The following is a 19,087-nucleotide window of genomic DNA, read 5'->3' as shown; positions in this document are numbered from 1 at the left end:
TAATGAAGAAGAACGCCTGGTCTTAGGCAGCAGGATTGCCAAGACACAGCAGGATTGTATCCCCTCCCCTTATGTATTACCCCTACTACAAAGATGAAAATGAAATGGAACATATCGCGTTCCGCAGAGGGTCGATTTTTGAGACTGTGCGTTGAAGCGCTCTATCAGCGCTCTACCCGCCTCGGCCATCTTCCAGAAACGCATGGAAGCCATCCTGTGGGAAATACCGGGCGTTCAAGTTTGTTTGGACGACGTGGTTGTGGCAAAGGAGGATAATTGCAATGACCCTGCCTAACGACAATGCGGAAGCCATAGCAAGCAATTTTTCAGTTCTTGACACGACATTATCAATACCATGTCGCATGCAGTGCAGCTATATTTGGCTCACGTGTTCACCGCCGACTCTACGACAGATAAGCAATGTTTTCTTACGATGTTCAAAAAGTTCCCCAAGGCCTCTTTAACGGGGACTACCATGGCGCAAAGCATCACATAGTGGATACTCATTTGCGCGTTTGGGAGCTACACGTTCTTTGCGATCAGTTTGTGATCAACAGAAACCGAAATTAAATATCTGCTTTAAAATTCAAAGAACCAATTGCACACAACTACAAGCAGGTGAATGATGAACTATCGTCTGGCCTTTCGTACGTTCTCGCGCTGTCGTGTTGTTTCCCGATAAAGACTAGCGCTCTAATGACGATCATTCAAATGCATTAACATGACCAGATGGCTCCCTCGAGCAAACGCTTGCACGTCACCGCTGGGTGACTTCGGGGTGGAGTATGAAATAACGAACTCTTTCCGCAGACGAAGAAGAAACGAAAAACTTTATACAATATTTACAGATAGTAGATGATAGCGTACATGTAGCTGCAAGAGTGTATCAGACCGACTGGGCGGCTGGAAGAGACTCTTCTCACAATGGGCCAGTTCTCCTTTTAGTCCCACCCGTCGTCGGCAGGAACAAGTTTGGCAGGTGCCGACGTCACTCGCATCGAATTCTTGATTCGTCGCCGAGATGGCTGGGTGCTTCTTGAAGTCCCCCTCTTCGAATTATTGATTCGTCACGGAGAAGTGGAAGCTCCCGTCGCCTAGCGCGCGCCGATATGCACGTGGTGCACGTAGTATGGCAGCCCCCGTCGCCTCGATGATAGGCACGTGGTTTGGCACAACACCGTCATAGACCGATCCGCATGGTTATGATGGTAAATTGAAAACTTCTCGTACTTAGTCATACAGACCATACAAGCAAAGAAGACCGGACAGTGAAGCAAATAAGACAGGCGCATGACCTGCATTAATAAAGATCTCATATGGCGAACTAACTGGTTATACCTTTATTTATTGCAAGAGACACAGTGTGGCGAATCAGGCAACTGAGGTCATTGGAAAAAAACGCGGCAGCTATACTGTTGCACCAGAAGCGATAATGTTTCTTTATGACAATATGGGAGGAATTCGTGGGTGCTGAGAAGGACAACACAAACACATATTGCGCACATTACATAAAGGAATCATCGAAGACGAAAGCATAAAACTAGAGGAGAGCAGGACTGCACGGAGCCTTAACGAGTACTAAAAACATACAAGAATGTGAGCGTGACGAATGAGTGAGTTAAAATAAAAGAAAAGATGACATTAGGTTGCAAAAGAAATACTTCAGTCCGCTGTCTCTGAAGTTTGAAAAAATAAAAAAAATCAGAGATCGCCGTTTGGGCACCCACAGAATTTTTCTCAGTCCAATGACGCCAAAGCTTGTCGTCACCTCTTACCCTTTATCACTGAAGGGTCTTTGGTTGTCCCTGGCTGCAAATTCTGGATAAATGATTAATGTACACGAGCCTACATGGCGTAGTTGCGTCCGCTATCTAGAACATAGCTTTCCTACGCTCCTGCTTACGATGTCTGTCATTGACAATTAAGTTGGCGTTAATAAAACTTACGCGCAATGTGCATTTTCATACATGAAGGAAAACTGTCCGTTGAAATTATTTTGTCTAAGTCTGCGAGTTTAGGGCACCGTTGATTCAAGCACATCCACCTATCATTACACTTCTTCCGTATCAGCATGCCATTTTATTCCGCACTTGGATATGGCATGGGCCTTTTACGGATCATCCTATAGTGAAGAGCGAGCACCATGACCGCATACTACCCCTAAAATCAGGCATAGTGCCTCAACATGTCATGTAGGTTTCGATGTGCAAATTCATGCCAGCAACGTCCTCTCGAATACGACAGCGTTTCGCGAGCAAGCACCCTGACCGTGCCGTACCACACAGTGCCCTAAATGTTCATGTGGGCGCGAATGCAGATTGCTCCTTCGAATGATTTCTTGCGTAGACTGTGCAGCTATCTCTGTGGGGCATTCATGAAATGTATTAAATGCCTTCAGGTTGAGCCGCTAGCCGCCCTTCTGGACGTAAGATATTTTCGTGGTGACATCGATGAGAAGCGTGGTACTCAAGAGAAGCCTCCGCTGCTGTCGCAGTGGTTGCGTGTGTGAAAATGCACCCCCTGGAGGAAAGGAAAGGACCAGTATAAGACGGCACAAACGTAACTCCCACTAGCAATATATATTCTAGGCGCCAGAACCGTAAGGGTTATATTACCCAGTGTAATTGAATTAGACACTCAAAAAACAATTTGATTTCGGACAAGGAACAATCATCACAGTATTGTACCGCTTCGAAAGCGAATATTCTGCATGGCATCCAACTTAAAAGAGTATCACAACATAAATACTTCGGTGTCATTCTAATCGAACATGTTTCTTGGTCTAAACACATCGCATATGTAAGCGGGAACGCCCTAAAAAAATTATATTTGCGCCACACTTTAGCTAAGAATCCCGCAATACTGAAATGCTATTATATAAAACGTTAATTCGCCATGCTCTAGAATATTCATCTGTCGTTTGGTTCCCCTTCAAAACAATGTGAAATGAGCTCGCTCAATAACGTTGAACGAAAATCTGTTTCATTTGCCAAAGTTACAGCCGCAGTTTCTTAGCATGACAGGCTCAACAGTATTTGAACATTGAACGTTATCGCATTGAAGCCTCAAATCTTTCATAGGCAATTAATAACTTCACCTCTGGTTTTTCTACTGTAAATATATCACATTTACTAACGCAAGTTGTAACCGCAGCTCCCACGTCTTGAACATAACACGTATTTTTGCTCGTACTAACACATTAAAATACACTTTATTTTCCACGTCAGGCAGAGCTTTGGAACTCTCTAGCCGGTAACATTCGTTCACTATCACTAAAAGATTATATAGCTACCAATTGGTAATCACCTCGCCAACATCTAAAGCGCTTTTTTTAATCATTCATATTTTCTGTATGTGTGTGTTTTCATTGTATGATGTATAACAATGTATATTGTTCCCACTCCTGCTAGACCTTCCATTGGGCTACAGTATAAATAAATAAATAAAATTTGTCCTTGCAAGAAAACTGCAATAAAAACTGCATCGAGTTCCGTTTTGACTGTAGAGCAATTAAAGGGCTGCTTTGTCCGGTTTCTTTGAAAACAGGATTTCATAATTTCTATATTTGCGTTTGCGTACTCGTACAGCTCGCTCAAAGTTATGAATATGAACGTCGACTAAAACAGGACTCAGTGATGCCGCGATGTCTTTTCATGCACGCCCATGCACATTCAACACATACATGCGGCGCCTACAAGTGATACACTCATGATGGAACACTTCTAACCGAAACAATACGTCACACACAGGCGCAAAGAACTAAAACATTACACACACACACACGAAGCGTAGATTAGCAACTGTTCAACAACAACGACGGAACGAAATCTCCGTATATCCAACCTTTCTTTCAGTCACTGTCACCAAACAGTTGTTGTCTTATATCATCGCGATTGAGTCAACTTCGGGTGCCCTGACTATGGGTATCAGGTGCATACCTTTTAGCGTTCACATTTAGGTTACTGTTCGCAACAACCCCAACGAATAGAAACTGCTCAGCTATTCTGGTTGGCACATATTTTTATGACTACCTGTCTGAAATGTTTGAGACAGTTCTAACCACTTTTTGTTCTACAGTTCTTTCTTTCGTCTGCGAAATTATGAATGCTCAGGCACCCAATATACCAAAGCTGCAAGAGGGCTCCACGTGAAGTCTAGTTCGCAAATGATTTGAACCCCCCAACGCAGGCTTTAAAAATATATCAGTATACGGCATGACTTCAGCTTATGATGGCAGCCCGCAACAAATTGTTCTCGCTGCGATCATTATTCCAACCCGTTACCACCTTCCCAGCAACAGATCCCTGACTTCATGCAACCACTCAGCGGCAGCAAGTGCGTCAGCCGTAGATGCTTTCTTTGCACATTTCGTAGAGGTCTGGAACCCACCATATCACCGGCGCTGTCGATATACCTTGAACATCAACAATCAACACTTTGTGGCGAAGATGACGGAACCTAGAAGATTCAAAATTTTTCTATAATGCTTGGATCGAGCCACAGGATGAATTTCCTTTATGCTGGACAGCTGCACGCAGGCAGCAGTGGAACATGAGCGTTCATCTGCTAGGATTCGTCCAACACCAACGCGTACCGTACAAAACGGTGTAAGACTTCCTGGCAATATACTGCGTCTGCCAGTGTGAAAGCGGCGAAGAAAAATCAGGCAGAAGACCGTGGTCTCACCAGTTGAGGTCATGATCTGAGGCATATGTACAATTCAGCTCAAAGCACAAATAATTTAAACAAACATAACTGTTTGAAGCAAAAGCCGTAGTCGTAAAAAGGAGGCAGAAAAAGCTTTTCCACTCCGCTTCACCACCACGCGGCGCGGCATCCACATACGATGACGATTCAGGCTCGAGTCGACGACATTGTAATTCTTTTTTTCTTCTCTGAATCGAATTGCTGGCGCTTACGTGCAAATATTCACTCCAACGGACACCGGGCGGAGCTGCTCAAGACTCACTATGCATAATATAATCGCTTCGAATTCTCAGGAAAACTACAAGCTTTCCCAGGGCGCGAAAATATCAGGATACGCATATGTCCCCTTCCCTGCATTTGGTCCCTGAAAAAATTACCACCTAAGCAGTCTGTCCAGATGATTAACCAGCGACTCAAACGTGTGACCCCGGTGTTTATCACTGCTGATGTCCCAACGGTTCATTAAATGACGGCGTGGTATACATGTAGGCTGCCCAATCCTCGGTACGCAGTTGCTGCCTGCACTCGGCTGCACAAGCCTGCTCTTGTGCCCGTGCTGCAGCATCGGCACGGCGTAGGCGAGCTTGTTTCCGGGACTGCTGGCGGCGTTGCTTATCGAAAGCTGCCTGCTCCTAAAGAGTACGTATGACGCGTGGTCTACCCATTTCGAAGCCGGAGAGAAACTGCTGCGCGCGCGCTTGGCTACGACGGCATGCAATGGCGTCACTACTGGCGCAGCTAATTCAACACCACCAGATAGCACAAGGCCTTTTTCACTCCTATCAATGACGTCCTGTTTCCTGGCCCGACTGCCATTGAGTGATTTTGACGTCACCGCTTTCATCACGCTAGTCTTGTCAATGGATATTTCGGGCCAGGGAGCGTGACGTCATGAACCGGAGCGAACAGGCCCTCTGTTATCTAGGTGGTGTTGGCTAATCGCGCGCCTCTCTCTGTCTTTTTCGCGCATGCGCATGGGGTGGCGCCGAAGGAGTTTCCGGCGTACAGGCGACCGACAGACAGACGGACGGACGAATCGGCTAGCCATATACAGCTTCGCTGTAAAAAAAAAATAAGTGGCCCATGCGAGCACCGAATCCAACAACATTTGGTCGGTTTTCTTGCAGTAGCACATACAGGATGGAAATATACGGGCACCAGATACATCTATTCCCACGGACCACTTTCTGTGGCTATGAAGGGAAAGCTACGGAGGCAAAGCGCGCACAAGTGAGAGCGCTTCTGAAGAAAGTCCAACGTTTTCATCCACGTTACTTTAAACTGGGAACACCTTATTAGAAACAGTAAAAAAAGTCGAAATGCATCGCTGAATGTAAAAGCTTGTATTTTACGGCCTTTCGCTTCCGCGTCTAGAGAAACGTGAAACCGTCGCAGGTGGGAGTTGCGTCGACTCAGCGCATGTTCCGAGCAACCAAAAGCACTGTCAAACTCTGGCGGACTTCTTGGCGCACTAACACTTGTGCAGAGGCTCAGCCCCCGTAGCTTTCCCTTCGTAACCACAGAAAGTTGTCCGCGAGTGTAGGCTGTCATCCTCACCTGGAAGGTGACGGCCTTGAACTTGACCTTCGGTGTCATTTCCCGGGACAATTATCGCCCCTGTTGCCGCTCTTCTTGGATGGTGGTTTGGCGTTCTGCATCAATTGAAAACAGGTAGATATTCTGAAGCGACAAGAGCAAACATTACTTTTAAAGTCTATTAAGTTTTGGAACCGCAAAGTGTCTATTTTAACTAGAAATTTCTACTTCTAGTACATGAAACGAGATCGACATGAAACGCACCTGGGCATGTCGTGGTGGCGTGCTCAAATGGTTCCCTCCCCCCCTAACACCATACTTTAGAATTCTACGTATAAAAAGAAATAGAGCAAGACTTCAACATAACCATTCACTGAACGTTAATACTTGCGTAAAACTTTACTGCGCAAATTGGTGGAAGGGAGGAGAGAGAGAAGAGAAACCCATAAACGCACAAATACATATTTTCGTGCGCCGCCTGGCAATTTTCTTGAGACTCGAAACTCGAGTGCGAGGATAAGAACAGAAATCTGTACTTCATATTTGTTTCCACGAGCATATCACCGTTATCCCTCGACAAAAAAAGCTTAGAAGGGTAATGTGCGTGTCTAGAATGATTCTTGTTTTTCCTTAAGCTCGATAAAATAGTTTGCGACGCGTCGAAATTGGCGATTCTGCAGTTCACCGACCAACTTCGCAAACGCAGGCAGGTTTCAGAGGCTAACGATGGTGCAGCGACGAAAAGCGTGCAAATCTTGAACATTACCGCTTTTAGAGGACTTGGCTCTCCGTACACGTGCGCAACTTTTCTAGCGAATTATACTCATCCGCACCCCGAGTAAACCCACGAACTATGGGTTCGTCAATAATACCGGATTAGTACTTCTTGACTGGGCATGCCGCATATAATTGAGACCAGTACTGAATTTTGATGTACTGTACTGTGCAGTTTTCAATAAATGTGCTTGATTCTAAGGGGAAATACGCATGCTGATAGTTTGAACTTCGCTATGAGCTTGTCAGAATTTCATTTTCACGGAGTAGTATTGGTTGGGAAAGCCCCGTAGTGAACTAACCATTTCCAAACTTCGCACCTGTGTAGTGAAGGGTTAGTTTGTGAATGGCTGCGTATTATATCAAATGAATTAGGATCTTAATCTGATGGGGCAAATAGCAGGCTCACTATTTTTCTATTTCTGGGCTATTTCTGTTGTCTCCTTTCTTTCGGCTGCGGGATGGTACCAAACCTGACGTTTCTGACGTGTTTTCGGCTGCTGCAATTGCTTCCGCTGCACGCAGCCGACAAACAAGCATGACCTTCGAGTTTGGCTCCTGTTACCTTGAGATTGCCGCACCTGGGGACCATGAATTTTCTGTTTAAACTTGCAGTTCAATTCGCCATCTTCCCGTCTCTTAACGTCACGTCTATCAGTTTTGTTCGATCAATATTTGCCGTATATTATGACTGAGCGCAAAACTTTCGAACATGCTCATTTCAGTTCAAAAGCTACAAACCGAATGCTAGACGTCTACGTGTGGCCATAGCCACGCAGGTTCTGTAGCACTTCTTCGCAGTGACGACTACAGATAACATCGCGTTCTAGCACACGTGGTCAAGAAGGTGGAGGCAGGGGAGGCATAGCCATGCGCACTCTTGAAATGCGCACATTAGGGAGCCCACTAAGTTCTACCGTCTCATCATCTTCCTTGCCCCTTACAGGCGACATCCGAAATCCGGCCATTGAAAGCATAGGCAATGGTTGATTGTTTGCTTGACTCATTGACTGTTTAGTCTTAAAGCAGTAAATTCACACTAGGGCTGCAATGCACCTGAGTGAAGGATACCGAAGAAATCGATGCTTCGCGGTGCGTTTTTTGCTTTCAAAATCAGTATTCTTTGAAATGCGGCGGTCATGGTTGGGAATGAAAGCCACGGCAGGAATTCAAACTTTCAACATCGTTCTCAGCCGTAGTACGTCACAATTGTGGCATGACTGCTGCGCAGGTTGTTGGCTTTATCCAACTCCCTTATACGGGGACCAAGCACCGTCCCGCTCAATTCTGTCTAGAGTGCACGAGCAGGCGGCTCGGATTAGCTCCGATTGACGCGGTGGACGCCTGGTGGTGGCTTCTTGGTTAGAGATAACGCGCACTGGCCACATAGATCTGCAAGATGGCGCACGTTGATGTTTGCAAGAGGTGGCACTTGCTCAGTGCATTTGTCATGACGGGGCAGACTACTTGTGCACTCTACAGAACAAAATACCACAGCTACGTAGACGCAGTGTCTCCTACGAGACGGCTTACCAGTTCTGTCGGCCGTCCGATGCTCGAGCGGGTCGCTGCAATAACGCATGGCCGCACCAAACACGGAACTCAGGTCTCTGTGAACACCACCCACCACTTCTACTGGAATTTCGCGCAGCGCACGGCCGAGCGCGATCATCAGCCGGCGCTGGATCCTCAGTCCCGTCGAATGGGCGGCCACGAAGGGCAACCCGGGCCAGAGGCACAAGCACAGTAACTTGTGGTCGTACGGCTCAAATCCTGGCTCCATGGTCAGAAGACAGGCGTGCAAGGCACCTCCTTCACTAGCCTGCATGGCCGTCGTGTTGGAGATGGGCTCCATCATCGAAGAAACCAAGTGTCCCAGAAGCTCGGAACAGTCAACTGTAGCAGCAGGGACGTCAAAGTGGTACAGAAGCCAAGGGCTGAGCCTGTCCCGCCGCATGAGCCAGCAATACAGCCAGGCGACGTAAGCGAGCCGATGCTCCCAAAAGTTGACGGCATCGAGAGAGCGCTGAATCCTGTTGACGGCATTTACCGCTGTTTCGCCTTTCAGCCGAGAAAGCCAGGGCGCTTTGACGTCATCGAGAGACTGAAGTTCGTCCGCGGACAGCTGGCCAAGACGAACGCAGAGAGCCTCCACGTCCTTGGTTGTCATCTGAGATTCTAGAGGTGGTGGAAGCACTTGGCTACCTTGATGGCGTCGCTTGGCGGCTGTGACGTTCCGCGGGTGTACAGGCACTATGGTTTGCTGGCATTGCCAAGAAACTTTTGTTCCGTCTCGGCGGCAGTTGCCGCGGGAGAGCGAGCAGAGTCGCCGTCTGGTGGACTCCCCGTCGTCAGCTGGACAGTGGTTGCGCATGCGCAGAGTACATATCTCGTAAAGACTGTTCCATGAGTGTCACTGTCGTAAGGGCAAGCAGGCGCACTCATCGTAGCTTGCTTGCCATTACGACAGTGAATGGGAATAATTGAACCTTGCATGGTCATATTTTCTCAAATACAAGATTAGTGATCGTCCTTATCGAGCATCACTTGCGTGATCACTATAGCCTCCGTTGGCCACAGACGTTAAATTGTATCGCATCCCGGCGCTTCAAGTCGCAACGCAATGCGTTTGACGCTGTTCTAAACAGATCAAGTGGTCGCTGTAGGACGCGAATGAAGCGCTACCTGACGCCACTACGTGTCTCCATCGGTTCGATGTTACGCAAGGCTTAAGATTCCAGATAAATGCAATCACACGATGAGAAAAGTGCCCAGTGCAGAAAAAAAGACCTTAACGTTCGCGCTCACCGCGTAAAATATTTAATGTTATCTGTATAGCTACATTGTTACCCAGGAGTTCCATCACCAGCTTTAGCTGTGCCTCAAGAATTGTACCCAACTACAGGAATACGGTTATGATGCCATTGGGAGAGATCTATTGCTCGCTTAGCAAGTAATGTTGAGGTTTTCAGACCGTCTGCAAGGGTAATGCGCGGTGAAAGCACGAGAGAAAACTGAAAAAATCCGAAATTGCGTGGCTGTGCGCGAGCTTCCTGATACCTCGAAATACACGCTCCTTTTCACGTTTTGCATTTTGGTACAATAATATCATAATGGGGCAGGATATGTTACCAATTCGCTGTGATCACACTCCCACACAACTTTATTTGGCAAAGAGGTGGACGCTACACGCTTGTTATTGCGCGAAGTATTTCGGCAGCATTTGAAAATGCATTAGCTATAGATTTCCATAGAGCAAAAGAAAAAACATCTTCTGGGGTTTTACCTACTAAAACCATGATCTCATTATGAGGCACTCCTTAGTTGGGGACATCGCTATAATTTTGACTACCTGGGGTTATTTAACGCGCACTTAAATATGAATACATGAGCTTTTATCGCATTTTGCCCGGACTTAAGTGCGGCTGCCGCGGTCGGAAATTGCACCCGCGACCTCGTGCTTAGTAGTTTAATGTCATTGACCCTAAGCCAACGTGGCGGGTTGCTTCTCATACCACATATACTATAATCCGCGTAACTTCTGCGTGCAAGGCTTTCGGATTTGCGCATGCGCTGAAAAGTTGAAATCTAAGTGAACGTGACACTCAGCGGTCTATCTTGTATTGTATCATTGTCACCACCTGAGTAACGTAATGCTCTTGCTGTCATGAAGTAGTCGTCATACCGCCTGCCTCGTTCGATCGACGTCAATCTTTCTTCGTCATTGTACTCTGATCATACTATCGTCATTGAATCGTAATTAGACTGCCCTTTGTCGTGCCGTGACAGTCAGACAGCCGCTATCATGCCTCCATTGTCAGACCGTCGTCGCAATGCCGTCGTGTCGTGTCATCGTTGTCACTTTAACTTCGTCATACGACCCTCGCCATGCCGTCTTCATCACACCATCGACGTCGTACACTCGTAGTCATTCCATTGTCCTTCCGTAATCGTGCAACCATCCGTCACTGCATCCTCGTCATACTGACTTCGTCAGGATGCTGCCGCCGTCGTTTCATCGTCATCATTGTAATTTCGACATCCGGCTCTTGTCATGCGGTCGTCGTCAAACCTTTGTCGTCATGCCATCGTCGCCACATTGTCATTGGAGCATTGTCATCACTTGAATATCGTCATTTCACTGTTGTCGTCTGGTCGTCATCGTACCACCTTCGTTGGTTCATTGACATTCTCCCTTGTTCCTTATTCTATCGCATCCATATGCTGTCGTCGTTCAATCGGGATCATGCCGTCGTCCTCATTGCGACGTCGTACACACACGCTATCACGTATTTGTTGTCATATCGTCGCCGTTCTGCCTTGTTGGTTATGCCATCGTCGTCATCCTCTCTCCTTCATCTGGTTTGTCGTCATACGGCTGTCGTCACGCCACCGTCGTCATAAGTCGCCATCTCACTGTCCTCATGCCGTCGTCTTCAAGTTGTCGTATACCATCATCATAGTTTGAAGAACTACCTTCCATTGTCGACATGTAGTCGTCGTTATACGCCTTTGTCATAAGATCGACATCATGCGTTCTACGTCACTCCATCGTCATTGCATCGCCGTCCTACAGTCATCATCATGTCTCCATACTCGTGGTCGACCTTGACAGGCGCGTGCCGTAGCAAAGTGGAACAATATAGGTCTATGTGGCATATAGGCGAAGCAAAAAAAGTGTAATAATTACCACTAAGCATGTTAAATAACCCAGACTTCAGCAACGTAATCTGTCGCTAAATTGCTTGATTGCTATTCACATTACGGTCGACGGTCATCGTGAGATGAGTTCGACCATAATTTTTCTATATGCATGACGCAAGCTAGGCGTGAATAATTAATAACATTCAATAAGATTCTAACACCTGCCGCAGCGAGAAATATGTTGGTAAATGCATTTTGCTGAGTGGCGCACTTCCCGTGATGGGCTCATGCGCGAGCTGTTACGTTTGTGTCGTTTCGCGCATAGGACGATTTTGCGCACACTGCACGAGAACACCTGATTAACAGTATAAAAAGACCATGATCGCGGCGCTGGAACACGGTAGAAAATGACATAGTTTCGTTCTCCGCGCGCGCGACTGCACGACCTGAAAAACACAACAGAAAATTTCAGTATGTCGTATTTTGGGACGCTGTTTCTGTCGTCTGACGTTCTGTTGTCTGTAGTGTGACGTCCTGTGGTGTAACATCCTGTAGTCGAAAGTGCTGTACTTCTTGATCAATATTTAATTAAAAATTGACAGAGACTTCTTTAAGGCTATGTAAATTTGTTAGTACAAAAAAGAAAAAAATCAGAAGTAAAAAAAAGACTTCCCCGCCAGGGATTCGAACTCGCGACCTGAGGACCCCGAATCCCGCATCTTACCACTGCATCACGCCGAATTTTTTTTTCTTTATTACATGGAAAAGAAAACTGAAGGTGTATTACAAAGTGGACACAACTACGCACTTAAAACTCAGGCAAACACACACATGCATCCAACAAGTGCATCCAGTCTGGCGGGGGTTCCTGCGCAGCGTAGACACTTCTTACATAAGCAGCACTTTCGCGAAAGAAGAACTTTGTAGATCGCGCGCTTTCGGCATGGCGGTCACACAGTCTACTTCTCCATAGGCTATGCAAACCAAGTACTATGAACATGTCATAGGGAGGACCACCCGTAACCTTAAACGGTAGAAACCTAATTGTATATGGAGTCATGTCAATGTCCTTTTTAAGCATCCGTTGGAGAATGTCCCAAAAAAGTACAGCGTCCCTACAGTCTATGAAGCAGTGATCTATGGTTTCGGCACGTGGACAGAGCCGACAGTTTGTTGACCACAGCACAGAGCAACCCCTCGAATTCAACCAAGTTTTAACAGGGAGTGTTTCAAGAAAACTTTCAAGACTTTCAACTTTCAAGAAAAGTAATGTGTCAACAACAACCTTAAGAAAGCCCCAAGGAGCCTGCGGGATATCTTTGGCATTTGATGACACTACTATATTAGGAACATAATGAACTAAACGGAGTTGCAACATTTCACGCAAGAACGGATGGTCACTGTCTCGAAAGAAAAACAGGCGAGAAACAATGTGCCTGACGAAGAGGTGGACTAATCCTAGACCACCACGTTCAAGGGGAAGGAACAGAGTGTTGCACCGCATCGATTCACAACTCTAACTCCAAATAAATGTTGCAAATATACGATGCAGTGCATGAAAGCGAAGTCGTGAGCAGTGCAGTACTTGCAGCACATACATAAGACGGGAAGCTACAAACACGTTGCACACTTCAGCACGAAAGAACATTGACAAATTCCGCCCTCGCCATGAATTCACTTTACGTTGAATTTTGCCAACTTCTCCCGACCAATGAGCGTTGCTGTTTCTATACTGTGAGAGAGGCACACCTAAATAACGCAGATCTTCTTTCTATTGAATGCCTGCGTAATGTCATGGCATTGTGGCCCATAATCCAAACCAAAAATCTCAACTTTTTTCAATGTTAAAGCTTGCACCAGAAGCCGCACAATATTGTTCTGTAATTGCAAGAGCAGTCTTTACACTCTTTTGATCGGTACAAAAGAAAGGCCACGTCGTCTGCATACGCAAGAACCCGAACCTCATTAGTCAGTAATTTAAACCCTTGGAAATTTTGTTCTTTAAGAATGCTCATACAAAGTGGTTCTAAATACAAGCAGAACAGAAGCGGTGACAAAGGGCATCCTTGTCGTACTGATGATACAAGCCTAATCGAATCGGAGAGATAGCCATTCACTATCAGCCTCGTTGAGCCATTAGCATAACATATCCTGACACCTCTAAGGAGCAGGGATTCAATATTTATATGCTGTAATGCAGAAAACAAGAATGAGTGATTCACCCTGTCGAACGCCTTAGCCAGATCTATCTGTGCCATTGTCACCTGTCCAACCCCCTCAGCTACACACTCTAGCACCGATCTCGCAACATGAATGTTCGTCTGAGTGGACCGGCCCCTGATGACACATGTTTGATGATCACCGATCACAGATCTTATTACAACTTTCAAACGGTTAGCTAATACTTTTGCAAACATTTTATAATCCACATTGCATAAGGAGATAGGCCGATATCCTTCCACTTTTTGCAATTTAGTCTCATCATCGCTTTTGGATATAAGGATGGTGTGCCCTTCGTACATTGTGGCGGTTAGGTACCCTACCCCCAAGGCCTCAGTACAGAGAGTACAGTACAGAGTACAGACAGAGAAAGAACCACACGACACAGGCGCAGACTAACAACTGGTTTAATGCTCCAACGCCACTTTCCTACCAACAACAGAACGCATGCGCACCAACCGCGAAGGCCAATGCCGCTATCATGTAGTCAAGCCTAGAAACGCCAACTCCTTGCGGTACAAATGTATGGAAGCCTCGCTAACACATTTATCCGGCCCTAACCTCGCGATTTCTAAAACTTCGATTACTTCACGCTCTTTCTTATCACTTGCGCGTCCGACAATCTTAGTCCTGCCGAAAAGTGGAGTACAAACTTTGCCGTCATGCCTACAGGTCTTGCAATGCTTAGGAAGATGCTGTCCTCTAGATAGTGAATCTAGAGGACAGCATCTTCCTAAGCATTGCAAGACCTGTAGGCATGACGGTAAAGTTTGAATCTAGAGGACAGCATCTTCCTAAGCATTGCAAGACCTGTAGGCATGACGGCAAAGTTTGTACTCCACTTTTCGGCAGGACTAAGATTGTCGGACGCGCAAGTGATAAGAAAGAGCCTGAAGTAATCGAAGCTTTAGAAATCGCGAGATTAGGGCTGGATAAATGTGTTAGCGAGGCTTCCATACATTTGTACCGCAAGGAGTTGGCGTTTCTAGGCTTGACTATTGATAGCGGCATTGGCCTTCGCGATTGGTGCGCATGCGTTCTGTTGTTGGTAGGAAAGTGGCGTTGGAGCATTAAACCAGTTGTTAGTCTGCGCCTGTGTCGTGTGGTTCTTTCTCTGTCTTGTTCTTTTTTGCGCAGTTTTTCTTTGTTCTCATAACGTCATACCAACTAGCCCCTCAACGTACGCTTCGAAACGTTTATAGTTTGTAAACGTTGGACAGGCTGGCACATGTGCGCGAACAACGTTAATGTTTAGTCACTGGTCAGGAGAGGGTTCCTGTTTTTAGTCTCCTTTCCAGTGTCCAGTGTTCCAAGTCCCTTTTGCACAATGTTCAAAACATCACGTCCCTGACCTGCTTATGGCTCTTACAATCGCTTCTGCCTCATGCAGCAAGCAAAAGCATGGCCTTTGAGATCGGTATTTGATAGCGAGAGGCGGCAGTCGCCGAGGCGTGGATTTGCGTGGACAGTCGAGAGGCGTAGAAAGGTGTAATGGTTCCAGGACTTACTTTTGGAAATACAGTTGTTTGCTTTAAATAAGGGGTACAATCACGACTCGATGGGAACCAAAGGTCAGTGGGTCTCCTCGCATTGGGCGCTCATGGGAAGACTACAAAAAAAGCTGTGCAGGGTGATATGGGCTGGACTAGTTCTGAAGTGAGGCAAGCTCGCAATAAAATTGAGTACAAAGAACGATCTGAGGAATATGGAAGAAAGTAAATGGGCAGGGAGAGTGTTGAGGTATCTGTACAGAAGAAACATTGATTCACAGTGGAGGAAAAGAACTAGGAAGCTTACGAGCAAGTATGCGGCTGTAGGGTGGGCAACACATCAACAAAGAACGTCAAGCGGAAAGTCAGAGAGGCTGAAATAATCTCATGGGTGGCGGCAATGGAAAAGAAACCTGCCATGAGTAAGTAAGTAAGTAAGTAAGTAAGTAAATTTATTTTCCAGGTTCAACTGGAGGGTTTTCTGGCAAAAAGCTGCATGAGCAGCTTGACTATGTCCAGAAAACCCCTACAAGCAGTAGCACACGAGTGGTACAGAAATCTGACACACATACAATAGTTACAGTCAATAAAGAGAAAGCATTCACCAGTTATACATACAGAGTGTAACAATCCATTGCAAAAAAAAATAAAATGAAACAATAAAATCGAAAATAGAGACGCTCAAATGGTCATACAAATGTTCAGAGTAAAACAGGAATAATCAAGCAAAACATAAATGACATAAAATCACATTTCAACAAAATATTTCCGTAGTTCAGCTTTAGTATATCCTATTGTGTGTTTATATGTGTTTAGAACATGGGGCAAGTTGTAAGACAACATTTGTAATTTATAGTTAGTACGAAAACGTGGTATATTCCAAGTATTAATAGTTCTTGTGTGTATGTTAGCATGACGCATGTCCAAAGATGCCAGAGTCGAATAAAAATCGGCAATGGATGCCGTCGAAAAATACATTTTTTGTAACAACTTAAAATGATACAAATGGTTGACCCGGACAATGTTATGTGTTTCAAAAGCATACTTAGAGGTAGTTGTATTATCAATATTGGCGATTATTCGAACAATTTTCTTCTGCAGTACGAGAATCTTATTTATGTTAGTTTTGGTCATTGTGGCCCATACTAAATTGCAGTAGTTAAGGTGAGAAAAGAAAAGTGCGTAATAAACTTGTAATTTACATGTTAAAAGTAAAGTTTCACGACATCGCGATAGAACCCCGCAGACGGAAGAGAGTTTCTTGCAGACAAAATCAGTGTGGGCATCCCAGTTTAAAGGAGTACTGACACAAAAAAAAATCCACGTGGTTTTTTCTGCTTTAGTAAGTAGTTAATGACCCAATAATCACGGCACGAAACCTCATTTACTTCAGAGCGCGACAGGTAATTGTTTGCAGCCTTTTTTGTAGCGACCAGTCGAAGTTTCGGTTCCAGACAGCAACGAGACGGGACCAACGGGAATGTAAACAAAGTGGTCACGTGTTCGCAAAAAGCCATGACGTATGCTCTGACGCGCAGCCAGCGTGCGCGACCAACTTGCTGAATATTGTCGTGCGACTGCCGCATCGGTCGGGCGACCGCAGCCAATGACAGCGCCGGTAGCGTGAACGTCATGGCCACGTGGTAGAGCCGGCGGGGTGGGGCCGGCGAGCGGGCACCTCGCCGCTCCGACTGGTTTTTTTTCTCTCCCTGGTCGAAACGCTGGCCTCTTTCGCCGCTAACGGCGGCATATAAATGGGCTACAATTTGTTTCTGACACGAAATAACTTCTAGAATAAAGTGACCTCGAAAGAGTGCGAGTTATAAAACGTTGTGCGAAATAGTAAATCGTTGGCGTGATTTCTACTCGGACACGGCAAGCGCAGACGCGCCAGCAATCGTCTGTACACGAAGCGGCTCGCCTGACTGGCCTGTTTACTCATCGCTACTAACGACACCGGGAAAACTAACCGTATTTTCACTTAAGAGAAACATAAATGTTCAGGCATTGATTGTGCTGGCGAATTTAGGCGCTTTATTACGAGCTGCGGACACATCGCAAGGACCCTCGGCCCCGGATAGACGGCCGGCGAGCTAGGCCTACATCCTCTCCCAGCGATCGCAAGCTCGCTTGGCATGCTCGTTCGCTTCTGTCGGCGCCAATGAAATCAAATGTGCTGCAATTTAAGCGTGACATTACTGTGTACACGTTGTGCCGACTAACATAGGCGCTTCGTTATACGAGCTGCAAGCGATCGTGTCACAAGCGCAACCGGTGTCGGATTCGATACGAGGATTCGATGGCCCAGCGAGCTATGCCTGACGGCTGCTGGCTATCGGCGGCTGTCAACGGATCCGATACTGCTAACGCGGCCTTGCGGAAACACGTCTACAGTGCTCGCATAGACGTGTTTATATTGTCATCGTTTGTTTCAAACAATATAGCTGTGCAAATACGGTTGCTTTCACTTTCTGTTCGAAGTTACGCAGCATTCCGAACTTCCACGCAGGGGCGCCGGTTCTGGGCCGTCGCTCGCTCATTCGTACCATGTGTCCCGAATCGCCGCATGCGGCAAGTCGCACACGACGCGCCGTACTACAGATTGCACGGAAAATCGCGCCATGTGTCTCGCGCTTTAGATGTGGCCAATCACTTAGCGACTCAAATATTGCGGCCAGCGATGGCGAGGACGAACCTCAACAAAACCCTCGCATCAGCCACAATCAATGGTAAGACACAACAAATCGGCGTTGAACGTTGTGACAGCGCAGTCAAGCTGATAGTGTGGGAAATATCCCGATGGACACGACAAAAACTGCAGTTGCAGCGACACGGAGAGCGTCCCACTACAAGTACAACAGCTAGAACAAGCAACAACAGAGAAGAAGAGCACATGTAAGCCGCATGGCAGCCAACGAAAATTCGTGACGTAGCCACATGACGTAGCGTTTTCTTGGCTATTTACAATCCCGGTTGATGTCAATGTCGCGAGGTGCTCTGTTTTGCGGTTGGCTGCGCGCACGTACTTTAAAATTGATTTTAAATATGTTCTAAGCGATATTCGCCGCTGATATTTTATAGACGATGTGCGTGTGACCAACTAAATCGATCTCGCAAGTTATCTCGACTTCAAATTTTTGTGTCAGTGCTCCTTTAAATAGCAGGAAAAATGTACTCCAAGTATTTTGTGCACTTCAACTATTTCTATCTGGTGATCTGCTAAGTGAAGCGTGCAATGCGGTACTATCGGTTTGTTTCTTGCGCGAAATATTATAGCCTTGGATTTTGTAGGATTAATTCTTAATTTATTCATCCTTGACCACTTAGACAATTTCATCAGTAGGTCATTACATTTCACCATTAAATCATTAAGGTTAGGGCCTGAAAGAAGCAGTGTGCTATCATCCGCGTATATTACAAAATCAATGGAAGGATCTATGCTTACAATATCATTTATGTACGTATTGAACAAAAGGGGTCCCAATATGCTCCCTTGTGGGACACCACAATTGATAGGCAAAAGAGATGAAAGTTCATTATCTAAAGACACCGACTGGCTTCTGTTTTGGAGATATCCTTCAAGCAATGTGAGTGGTCTACCACGGATTCCGTACATTTTAAGTTTGTTAACAAGAATCGTGTGATTTAAGCAGTCAAAAGCTTTACTAAAATCAAGGAAAAGGCCCACCGTATACAAATTCTTATTAATATTGTTC

General features: G+C 46.0%; 1 protein-coding gene across 1 annotated transcript; it reads right to left on the bottom strand.

The window, feature by feature from the left end:
• Nucleotides 1-1,093: 1,093 nt before the first annotated feature.
• On the bottom strand, nt 1,094-9,544 carry LOC129388063 (uncharacterized). Its single transcript, XM_055078085.2, has 3 exons — nt 8,551-9,544; nt 6,265-6,359; nt 1,094-2,520 (listed from the first exon to the last, which is right to left on the bottom strand). The coding sequence occupies exons 1-2, from the start codon at nt 9,389-9,391 to the stop codon at nt 6,316-6,318; spliced, it is 885 nt and encodes a 294-aa protein (XP_054934060.1). The 5' UTR covers nt 9,392-9,544; the 3' UTR covers nt 1,094-2,520; nt 6,265-6,315.
• Between the last annotated feature and the right edge of the window lie 9,543 nt (nt 9,545-19,087).

The sequence above is a fragment of the Dermacentor andersoni genome, chromosome 10, assembly GCF_023375885.2.
Source record: "Dermacentor andersoni chromosome 10, qqDerAnde1_hic_scaffold, whole genome shotgun sequence".
NCBI lineage: Eukaryota > Metazoa > Arthropoda > Arachnida > Ixodida > Ixodidae > Dermacentor > Dermacentor andersoni.
The sequence above is the reverse complement of the archived record's forward strand: the minus strand, read 5'-3'. Positions and strand labels throughout refer to the sequence as shown.